The 11,635-nt window shown below is 51.7% G+C and overlaps 3 protein-coding genes across 3 annotated transcripts; 2 read left to right on the top strand and 1 right to left on the bottom strand.

Moving 5' to 3' along the window:
- Positions 1-426: 426 nt before the first annotated feature.
- Positions 427-2,167, top strand: LTHEOB_5575 (Monooxygenase FAD-binding protein; the record flags this gene model as incomplete). The annotated part of the gene is made up of 4 exons (XM_035514735.1): positions 427-994; positions 1,052-1,134; positions 1,183-1,220; positions 1,279-2,167. The coding sequence occupies 4 exons, from the start codon at positions 427-429 to the stop codon at positions 2,165-2,167; spliced, it is 1,578 nt and encodes a 525-aa protein (XP_035373865.1).
- A 4,059-nt stretch (positions 2,168-6,226) lies between these two features.
- On the bottom strand, positions 6,227-7,330 carry LTHEOB_5574 (uncharacterized protein; the record flags this gene model as incomplete). The annotated part of the gene is made up of 1 exon (XM_035514734.1): positions 6,227-7,330. One exon carries the CDS (start codon positions 7,328-7,330, stop codon positions 6,227-6,229), a length of 1,104 nt encoding a protein of 367 aa, XP_035373864.1.
- Positions 7,331-9,674: 2,344 nt separating this feature from the next.
- Positions 9,675-11,479, top strand: LTHEOB_5573 (Glycoside hydrolase family 27; the record flags this gene model as incomplete). Its single annotated transcript, XM_035514733.1, has 3 exons — positions 9,675-10,216; positions 10,272-10,463; positions 10,528-11,479. The coding sequence occupies 3 exons, from the start codon at positions 9,675-9,677 to the stop codon at positions 11,477-11,479; spliced, it is 1,686 nt and encodes a 561-aa protein (XP_035373863.1).
- Between the last annotated feature and the right edge of the window lie 156 nt (positions 11,480-11,635).

Here is an 11,635-nt window from a genome sequence, read left to right as displayed (position 1 = left end):
AAACTTCAACATACATGCCTGTGATGTTGTAATCGCCGGAGCTGGGCCAGCAGGCCTTATGCTCGCGTCAGTATTCACCGTTCCAATATCAAGACATCCACAATTAACATCCGCATAGGGACAACCTTGCTCGCTTCGGAATAAAGGTCGACATAGTTGACAACAGGAAGAATCAAACCTTGGTTGGTAGAGCAGATGGTATTCAACCCAAGACGATCGAAACTTTACGTCAGATGCGATTGGTTGATGGTCTCCTGCGCAAGGGCGTGAAGGTCTTTGACATATGCTTCTGGGTATTTTCAACCTTTCCCTGTACAGAATACGTCACCCATCTTCTTTTCCAACCGAAAATATCGGACTCCTCGTCTGCATCGAAAGTAAAAGAAACGCTGATTGTCAGTGAAGAAATCCTCCTCCAAAGAGAAGATGCACAGAAACCAACGTGCGATACATTACCCACCGGAGACCGTCGACCTCTTGGATCCCTATCTTCTTCTCATCCATCAGGGTGTCATCGAAGATGTCTTTGTCCAAGACTTGAAAGAACGCAATATTGAAGTACGAAGGGATACCACACTCATGGATTTTACCTATACCGGGAAAACTTGTCCAATCGAAGTCACGCATTTGGCAGAAAATCAGTACCGCTGCACCACGAATACCAAGTACCTTGTCGGATGCGATGGATCGCGTTCGGCGATACGAAAAACCATTGGAGCTCAATTCAAAGGAGCTTCATCCGATTCTGTCTGGGGCATACTGGACGGCCAAATCGAAACAGACTTTCCAGACATCTGGTCCAAAGGCCTGGTCTATTCCGAAGAAATCGGATCAATCATGCTCATGCCGCGCGAGAGAAACATGACTCGGGTGTACGTGGAGCTAAAGCCGGAACTGAGAGGGGGCACATCCAGAGACGAGCTTTCCCAACAGCTTGTCATGCAAAGAGCTAAAGAAATCATGTATCCATTTCGTCTCAAGTGGAAGACCGTCGGTAAAATCACCGCTCTTATAATCGTCACATATAGCTCACCAGACTGACCGTGCACAGAATGGTTTGGGAGGTACGTAGTCGGTCAGAGGGTCTCCACCAAATTTGCAGATCATAGGAGGCGGGTGTTTATCTGTGGAGACGTAAGTGCCCCCGCATGTTTGGAAAAATCGCGCTCACTAGCCGCACAGGCCGCCCACACGCACTCGCCCAAGGCCGCGCAGGGGATGTGAGTAATAGGCACCCTATATTTTCCGAACATTTTTAGGACACTGACCTCCTTTAAGGAACACATCGATGCACGATGCATGGAACCTTGCATGGAAGCTTAACTTTGCCGTACGCAAGTTGGCAAAACCCGAACTCCTCGCAACCTACGAAGTCGAGCGGCGTAGGGTCGCCGAAGACCTGATTAATTTCGACTACGAGCACGCCAAAACCTTTGCAGCAGGCGATTGGGATGCCTTGGCTAAGAATTTCGCCTCCTATACCCGCTTCATTTCAGGAATGGGTGCGGAATACGAACCGAACGCGCTCAACCGTCTGTCTGACTCGATGGGGTCTGGTGACCTGAAGCCCGGATGCCTACCCACCCCAGCAAAAGCTACGCGTTACGCCGACGCCAACCCGGTGGACGTCCAACTGGATATCCCGATGCTTGGCCAGTTCCGCATCTATTTCTTCTGCAACAGCGCACGAACCAGTCGGCCCTTTATCGACGTCGTCTGTAGGCAGGCTAACTCGCAGCAGTCCTTCACCGGCCGCATGAGCGCCGCTACTGATGCCAGTTACACAATACAGCCGCCGATAGCTGCTCCGCATGACGAGTTCATCTGCCCGGGCCGCTACACCACTACGTCATGTCTTTTCACCTGGGCTCTCATTACTCCCACACCAAGGGCTGCGTTCGAGTTGGCAGATCTACCACAGGTGCTCCGCGAATCCCCTTGGACAGTCTACTTAGATGACATTCCATGGGAAGACACACGGGGCAAAGGCTGTATAGAAAAGTGGCTTGGCGGTCTTCAAGGAGATGAGACGGCTCTGGCTATCATACGTCCGGACGGATACGTTGGTACATTGCGAATTTGGCAGGATGGGAGTAGGAGCAGTGGAAAAGAAGCTGTGGAGTGGATGGATGAATATTTCGAGGGTTTCCTGTCTGATATTGTGTAGATTATTTTGAAAAGCTAGGCGTTAGTAGTACGGAAAAAAGATTAATAGATAATGGTGGGCAACTTCGCGATAACATCACTTTGGCGCGTCGGGAAACCACACGCACTGCCTACTCAATAATTGATTTGCTAAAGAACAGTAACGTACAAACCATCTGCTGAGTTCGTCAACTCATTATCAATATTCCTGAAGGCCGTGATTTAACCGTGTACATACAATAGGACAAAATCATAAAGCTTAAAGCTTCCGCAGCACTCCACACTTCTCAAGAAAGCAGCAGGAAACTCGCCATCCAGACGGCGATGCAAGACATTGCATACCATACCCCACTATCTCCATTCCTTCTCGAAGCTCTTGGTGGAGGCTGCCCCACTCCCGCCCGATCCTGTGGATCCACCAGCGTTCTTTAATTCGGTTGCTGTTGCACCAGCTAAACCGCCAGAGAAAGAAGATGCATCGTCTTCTGTCGCACTCACTTTCTTCTCCACTACTCACACGTTAGAATGTTCCGAAGCAGCAGCAGGCTTGTCGGATATCTCAGGCCCAGCACTACCCGTATAGGCGACGATAGCCCCGTTAGCATTCATGCTGAGACCACCTCCAACATCCACCGCCACCGTTGCAGGCGCCTTGCCTCCAAATGTGAAGGAAGCCGTGCCGTCGACGCGCACGCCGCCGCCCTGGGAGGAATCAAGCATGACGGTGACCGGCCTCTTCCAAGCTTCAGGACCAGAGTATTTTCCTTGCAATCCTCCTCAGCATATGCAGACGGGCTTACTGTGGGAAATGGTAACGCCGTGGCAACAGGCACAGCATCTCGCGTCCTCTAGCTCTCAACACCGGAGCCATGCAAGCCCTCGATAATAGAACCAAAAGGCCTACCGCCGCTACTGTTACCCGGTGACGATGATGAGCCTCCTCCCACCGCCCCCGCCGCTGCTGCGGAGAGCGGCACTGATACGGTGGTAGGCTGAATGCCACTGCCGCTGCTAAATGGGCCTTCAACTACAATGCCGTTCGGGCCGAGCGTGTATATGGTATCTGATACTGTGGCAGAAGGACCAGTGACGGACAATATGTGGTCTTTGATATCTTAGGATGATGCCGTTGTGGGGGGCGGCACCTTGCTGTCATTGGCTGTATTGTCATCAACAACTTCCTGCATTCTTCTTTGGTCAGCGGCAGGGTTCACGATTGGTACTGGAGTAGCTGAGATAGTAGAGCCGCTGAAAATTGCTGGGGCAATTGGAGTTTCTGTATGATCCTGGATAACTGACTGACCTTGGGATTTGTGTTAAGATTTCCTTGAGATATACCATCGTTGTTGGAAGATACACTGGTTTCCTGTCCAGGACTTGCTGGAATGTTTGGCTCTGTTAGGTTCAGCGCGGCAACCAGATCGAGCATTTATCGTATCGCACAACCTCCATAGAACTCAGGTCCCAAATACGAGTTCGGGCGCCTTATTGAGTGCTAATGCGTCAATGTTTGCGGTACTCGTGTGAAGTGAAGAACTTCAGCTGATCATGAGCCGCGCGGGTTGCCACTTTAAAGTTCCGATGTTTGCACTACAATAAATTGACTCAACAAACCCGGCTTAGTCTTGAGAGTATTCGGAGCGGTTCTGTTTGACAGTAAGACGCTTGAAGCTCCCTATATTATGCCCGATGCCACTGGCGGTTTTGTAAGGCCGTTTGAGGTGCGTAGGTGGGAAAGTAGGTTGCTAATATGCCACGCCGGCATCATTATGAAAGAAATGGTTGATACAATAGTTTTATTCATCTTTCCCTGGACTGGTAGCATCAGAAACTTGAATGGAGCTCCGTTTAAATGTAAGGAGTGACCAACTTCAGTTTAGAGTGCTTTCATAGACGGCGGGCTTGGAAAGGCGAGGCTATTGGTAGAAGTCCTTAAGTGGAATCGAATAGAAAAGAATATCTGTTAAATTACTTGGATTGGCAGAAAACTTCGGGGGGGTTACCCCGGGCAGCGATGAACATTGAGAGAAAACCACGATAAGTGTTCTCAAAACAATGAATAACGTCGTTAACGATGTCATGAAAAATGATGCGACCAGAAAACTGCTTGGAAACACCCTAAGCCAGCACAGAGTGATAACTTGCTGTACTATACTTAGCGCTATAGTTAGCACCAGAGAGAACTGAGGCCTTTCGTGCTGTTGCGCTAAGAAATAATACTCTATTTCCGCAAGTAGCTGAAGCCAGCGTCCAGACTTTTGTAGAAGAATTCACCAACACATTCGTTCAAATATTTACTGGCTGCCCACGTAAAGAAGAAGGCTTTCGCGGTAAGCTGGAAGGCCTTTTCCTTTCAAATTCACAATGCTACTCATTCCAAGGCGGGAAGGTCAACATCCACCTTGCAGTATTCGTCAAAACATCAGACCCTACCCCCAATATTTCGCCTGCTGCCCGGGCCATCCCAGGTCTTTTGTATGGCAAAACAGATGCTCAAAGAGCAAAAGAATGCGTCGGCCGGGAATCGAACCCGGGGCTGATCGAAACTGAATGTTGAGCTCCCGGGAGCACTCGTGGGATGAGATACTCCTGTGAGGACTGCAACTATTTTGGCAACGATCAATTTTACCACTAAACCACCAACGCTGTTGTTGTAGAGAACTAAAGTAATGTTGTATATCTAGTATAGCCTCAGGGGAATGTCCGAAAACAGCGAAGGTGCGAGATGCCTCTTTTCGAAGATCTCTGTTAAAATCACATATAAAAGCTGTTCTTTCTGTTAGAACACTCTTAAAGCATTAAATCTGAATGTGTCAAAGTTTTAAAGTGATCTATAATTCCGTTGTTAAGATATATGCGATTTACTTCGGTAGTGCCGAGGCATTCCATAAGTTCGTCAAGAAGCACTTGTTATAAAAGCAAAATGCTGATCTTATGGAAACTTAAGCAGAAATTCGCTATGTATGCTCTGGTAGGACAGGAAAATTATTGTATCTTGTTCGTTAGCTGAAGAAACCGTTCATTTATCATATACAGACACGAACTTTTCCGAGTTCAAGTAGAACGCAGTAAGAGAGCTGCATATCCTCTTCTTAAATCGCACGAACGGTAATAGCCAGTTTCCTTGTCAGTATATACACTAATACGAGCAACTTTATAATCTTTTCCTTCGAAAACCCTCCCCGCGGTCCTGATAAAACAAACTAGCTGTCCGCCTAGCAATGCATAACTTCTTCCGCGTCTCCAGCACAAGATTCTATACTATTAGAAATCAGCTGTAGAAAAAATCATGCCGCATATTTACGAAGACCATGCTTTTACTTGAAAGTGATGCCAAAGACACCGCCGGCACTCAAGCGACAAGTTGGCTTCCCGTCACGAGTCTATGGTGGAAAGTCTCAAAACTCTCCGAGGGGATCATGCTGCTATAGCAGCCCGTAAAGGAGTTGACAAAGGTCTCCCGTATCTTAGCTGGCTGTTGCCATGAAGTTTGAGAACTTGAAGTTTCCCAAGTTCATCCCGCAATGATAGGCGCGTTGCTACTTTGTTGAGAGCAGTTTCATTTTATTCGTAACACGCATCTTGATCTCAAGGAGCTCAAGAGTGAGAATTGCGCCATTGGAAAAAAGACGGCGAAATCTTTGCGCGGAACATTGCTCGCTTAAGTAGTGCTCCCACTAAGCCGAGCCCAACGGCGATGAGGACAACAAAAATACATTTCTCGCTTCTCACGTCATAAGTACATACATGCATGATGCGACTATCTTTACTATCTTCATAGAAGTGGAAAGGAATTGGCTGTTGACTTGGCAAAACGAAGCTAATGGTTTTCAGCGTGCAAAAAAGAAAACACAAAACGTACAACAGCCGGGATTCCCCAATGGTCACCCACTTGAGTACTAATCGGCCGGTTCGCAGCTTGAGTACGGCTGAGCGGACGGGAAGCCCTATATTCTGCGACCTATGGTCGTACGTGGAAGAAGAGATGAAGTTTTGCACTTATAAAGTGTACATCAAATATCAAAATCACTATCGCAGGTAACGGATGGTTTTTTTTATTCAATAACGGCATCTCAGCCCCTTACTCCCTCCATCTCAGTTGAACAGCATACTCCCACAGCTCCTTCCACCTCAGTTGAACAGTATACTCCCACATATCCCTGCATCCAAGCTGAAGAGCATGCTTCCACAACGCCATCCACCCAAGTTGACCAGCATCCTCCCACAACTCCCTCCACCCAAGTTGAGCAGCGTCTTTCCGCAACTCTCTCCACCCATCCTTATAGAACCCTGACATGAAACGACACCCAAGCGCCGCCTTCTGCGACTGCATCGATTCAAGCGCCTCATACGCAGATCTCGCCGTCCCATCCGCGCCCCAAAAAATCGCATCATCATCCCACTCCGCTCCAAACGTCTCACCGACCTTCGCCTCCCCTAACACCCTGTCCAACGCCTCCCTCACCCCGCTCACTCCCATCCCATCACCATGTACAAGCACCGACTCCAAATTCCTATAGAATTCCTCTGCACCTTCATACGCGACCACCCTCTCCACCACATCCCTCACCACCCTCTCCACCACTTCCCCCACCTCGGCTCCTTCTCCCACCTCCCCCATCCCTACTCCGTACGTACCAAGCATATCCCCCATGACCGCCGCCGTCACCAAGCCCGGACCGCCGTTCTCCCCCCCTCGCCTCGTCACCTCGACAACCACAACGTACGACACCCACGGCCACTCGTCCTCCACATCCAGCCGCAGCGCACCCGCCGCCGCCGCGGCGGCGCTCGGCGTGACGTCCCTCAATACATCAACCTCTTCCTCCCCTATGCAGCTCCACACCCAGTACCGCGCCGAGCGCAGGCCCGTGGCGCTGAGGGCGTCGAGCATGGTGCGGACGTAGTGCTCCGAGGCCGTGGCGTTGTGGACGTTGCGCGGGCCGCTGAGGCGGACGTGGCAGACGCGTTGGCCGCCGAGGGCGTGCTCCGTGGCGCGTTTGAGGCCGGTGAGGACGGGTCGCAGGGCGGCTGTGTCGTCGGTGGGGGATTGGTCTGACGGAAGGGGGCAGAGGTAGGGGGTTAGGAGGCGGAGGGGTCGGAGGGACTGAGTGAGGGCGCAGAGGCGGGATGGTTGGTTGATGTTGGTGGATGCGTGGTCGTATACGGGAGAGGAATGCGGCATGTGAGCGGCGTGGTAGGCGCGCTGCATAAAGGCCTTGTAGGCGGGGCTGCCGGCTATCTTGGCGACGTGGGTGGTTGTGCCGTTGGGATAGTAGATGGAGGCGGTGCTAAGAGGTTGTTAGCGTTATCGTGTGTAAATTCGTAGAACTGGAAGAATAAACACTTACCCATATTCAGCCGTCAGATGAAAACCTACTCCGGGTATATTGGAGTAAGGCACAGTTCCCCGGTATCGCAACGAGCAAGGGCCTGGACATGTCACTATTGACACAGCAGACAACGCAGGTATGCAGCAAAGGCTCAGCAGAACTAGAAGAACCAGCCCCAGTGGGGTTTTTGAACAATTGAGGTTTCGACGTCTCTTCATCTTGGTTGTTTGATGGTCACTTCAAAAGTTGAAAAATAACGAAATATAAAGAAAGATCGTTGACTCATTTCTTTCAGGACACGGTTGCTGTGGCGCTGAAGGATCCGAGGCGAGGCAACAACATGGTGTTTGCGAGAAAACCAAGCTGGGCTAGCCCGCAGCCATACGAGGCACATCACGTGAGAACCCACAATGGATCAGGAATATTCAGTTCTCTGATCCAACAGACTGCTCCAACACTCATCTTCTACAATACATTTATCACACTCCTCAGCCAGACTTTTCGACCTTCGCGATCAACTCAAAGTATCAATTGGAGCTCACAGATCCTTTAGACCCTGCACAATCTTCCTCCATCCGTCTTATCTACCGTTCACCCCTTCTCTTGTCTCTTCAAACAACGTCAATCACCGATAAGAGCGGATACTACGAAGAATCCTACAGCTGCGGATGCCAATCAAGCTAGCTGATACCATTCTGCAGTGCTGAAGTTTCTGTGGGGCCTGGATTTTGCCACCGCGATCGACCCACCAGCTTGCCGAGAGTCGCCCAGCTCGCAGCTCCCGCTTCCCGTTTTGCCAGTTTGTGAGGTCGAGAATCTCCTCATTCAATTTTCTTTTCAAAGTGAAACCCTTACTCTGACCAATTAAATTCAATATTGGTCCGATGTAGGTCTCAGAATCCTGGCTGATGAACCGCTCTGTTCGCGCTATCGAAGACAACGATGCTGTTCGTAGGCATTTTGTTTCTCGGGTCCCCAGGAGTGGAGCTCCGGCCCCTCATTTCCCCTCTTCTCAACTGCGCATTTTGACGAGCAATGGAGACGGGATCTCCGCAGAAATGTAAAGTACTCAACCGTAAACGATCGTTGCTGTCCTTCATGAACGGTGAAATGTGGTCAAATCCGAATCTTACGCCCCAAAGGCTTGATGATATGGAGTGCCGGGATATGCCCAGCCGCGGCGTGGCGTTGTGATTCGTATGCAATGACGACAGACCTGGCAGATCATCACCGGGGTATATTCCAGAGCATGTACTTTTTCAAAGCCTAGCCAACGATTGCACGGCACAACAAAGCAATAAATCATGCAATATCACCCGTATTTGAAGGATTTCCATCTCCGCTCTACATATTTTTGCTTGATACACATTCACACCATTTCCTTCCCCTGTTCTTTAGCAGAAAGTTTAATCGTCCGTTGAGTTAATCGGACTTCGGCGTTTAGGACCCCGCCCTGATCCACATACATGGGTTGTTGCTCGAGCGAGGTAAGCCGCCAAGATCTCACTTGCATACACGCTCAGCCTTGGAATACCGGAAGGACGCGCCAGCCACGTTTGAGGTGAAAGCATCTTTCAGGAACCGATTCGGCGAGGCCCATCTATTCGTTATCATCTTTCTTCCTGCGTTCTCCGCGAATATGGTGGAGTTGGTATGGTTTTGGGGCCGCTTTCTTCAAGTGTTTAGCTTCTAGACCCGACAGGGGTCATGTCGAGCCGTCTCGGCTCGCAGCAAATCAAAAGACAAACCGAACTCCCGGGGCATCCTCTATTACCAAGGCTGGTAAAGATGGCTGGGAACATGATGTCGCGTCACGCCAGGCATGGTACATTCACCAATGCTTTCCCCAGACCATGCGGCTTACATGCATGCCACGCCGTTTCCAGCAGTGCCAGCGAGAGGCTGCCCTGCAAACTTCCCGTGCCGTGGCCGCCCAACCGCAATCCGCCATTGAAGCAGCCGCCCTTCCGTCCGCCCAGCTGCGGGAAGGGCACTTGGCGGGCGGCCAATCCGGAATCCCACGACAGTTGGCAGTGTGCTCAACGGCAGAGCCCCAGCCTCTGCATGCAAACCAGCCTCTCGTTTCAGTCCTGAGTACAAATAAAAGGACTGGACGGAACTCGTGCATTTTTGCTGCAAGGTCTCATCTGCTCGTCAGAACCGTCTGCGTTTCTGAGCCTCATCATGTTTTCCTCAATGTTTCCATGCATCCTCTTACTTTTAATAAATTCCCTCTCTGTCTACGCCGAAACTCTCCACTACGGCACCACGCCTAATGGCTTCCACGCACCGGCAAGAGGATGGAACTCGTTTGCGCTCCAATCGCTCTCCTCCGGCCACAAATTCACACTCAACCAAGAAAATGTGATCAAACAGTGCGATGCAATGCGGGAAGAGCTAGGCTCCTACGGGTACGAGTATTGCTCACTCGACTCGGGTTGGTCCCTTGCCACCTCTGGAGACGAGTTCGGGCGTATAACCTACGATCCGTCTCTGTTCGACCTGCCCGAACTGGCCGACCATCTGCACGACAAAGGCGCGAAGTTGGGTGTATACATCCTCCCGGGTTTCTTCAGCGCCGATGCCGACAAGAAGATTGAAGGCACCGACATCTCCCTCTCGTCAATCCAAACCGACGAGCAGAACCCGTGCCGGGCCATGTCTCGCTGCAACATCAACTACAACAAGACGGGCGCTCAGGAGTGGTGCGACTCCAACGTAAAACAGTTTGCTGAATGGTGAATCTCCTCACTTTTCTTGATTCAGAAGCAGAATTGTGCTAACCTCCGACAGGGGCGTCGACCTTATCAAGCTGGACTACGTCACCCCCGGCTCACCCGATGCCGACGCGGACCTCTCGACCGACAACAGCGGCAGCGTAGCCTGCTACCACAAAGCGATCGAGAATTCGGGCCGGAAAATGCGGCTGCACATCAGCTGGAACCTGGACCGGAACACGACCTACTACGACATCTGGAAGTCAAAGTGAGTTTTCGACCCCCCTCTCCACCACCACACCAACATCATCACTGACCCAAAAAAACAACAGCGCCGACGCCATGCGCACCGACCGCGACATTAACAACAGCAACAAGTCCACCCTCACGCAATGGAGCAACGTCCAACACGCCATCGAGCAGTACCGGCAATACATCCTCCTCCAACTCGACAGCGCCGCCGAACTGACCATCTACCCGGACCTGGACGCTTTGCTAATCGGCAACGCCGCCAACACAACCGGCCTCACCGACCTCCAACGCCAAGCCGTCTTCACGCACTGGATCGGCGCGGGCGCCCCCCTCTTGCTCGGCTCCGACCTCACCGCGCTCGACGCCTACGGCAAAGCCCTCCTCTCCAACCCGCTCGCCAACGATGTCGCGCGCTTCACCGCGGGGCGCCCCATGGTGCCGACCGAAGGCAACAGCGACGGCGCCAAGGGGCGGCAGCGGCAAGTGTGGCTGGCCGGGCCCGACGAGACGACGGGCGTCGTCGTCGCGGTACTGGCGAACTACGGGGCGAACGGGAACAACGACTTGTTCGGCTCGAAGCCGGATGATTCCGACCAGGTTTTCACCATCTCGCCCAAGGACCTCGGGCTGGCGTCGTCGGGCTACTACGTCGTCGAGGACGTGTGGGCCAACACGACGGTTGATCTCGGGTATGGCGATTCGTGGACGTGGACGCTGGATAAAGGCGGCGCCGCGGCGCTGCTGCGGCTGACGCCGTCGATGACGGGGGATGGCGAGAATGGGACGGATAGTACGACAGGGACGGGTACAGCGACGGCGGCGGGCCAACAGCAGCAAGGCAAGCGTGCCCTGGTGGAGTTGCCGCAGAAGGCGTTTGTGCAGTATAATGATGGACTGACGTCGAGTGTAGCTCCGGAGGCGACGGATGCGGCGTCGGATGCTGCAGGAATGGCGGGGCCGACTTGGAGTAAGCTTTTGACGCTGTGTTTGGGCGTGGCCGGATTGCAGACGGCGGTGTTGTGGCTGCTGTAGAGCAGCTGAAAAAGGGTTCTGCTGGCAGAATCATTTGGCATGACTGACGACCGTACACATGTATAGAGCTTCTTTAGTAGTATTAGTTTAAAAGCAACCATGACGCAATGATGTCGACGAATGTATATTTTTTTTCTACTCTATTCTATCAGCAAT

This window comes from Lasiodiplodia theobromae, assembly GCF_012971845.1.
Source record: "Lasiodiplodia theobromae strain AM2As chromosome Unknown scaffold_15, whole genome shotgun sequence".
NCBI lineage: Eukaryota > Fungi > Ascomycota > Dothideomycetes > Botryosphaeriales > Botryosphaeriaceae > Lasiodiplodia > Lasiodiplodia theobromae.
Note: the sequence above shows the minus strand (reverse complement) of the source record. Positions and strands in the feature narration are given on the sequence as shown.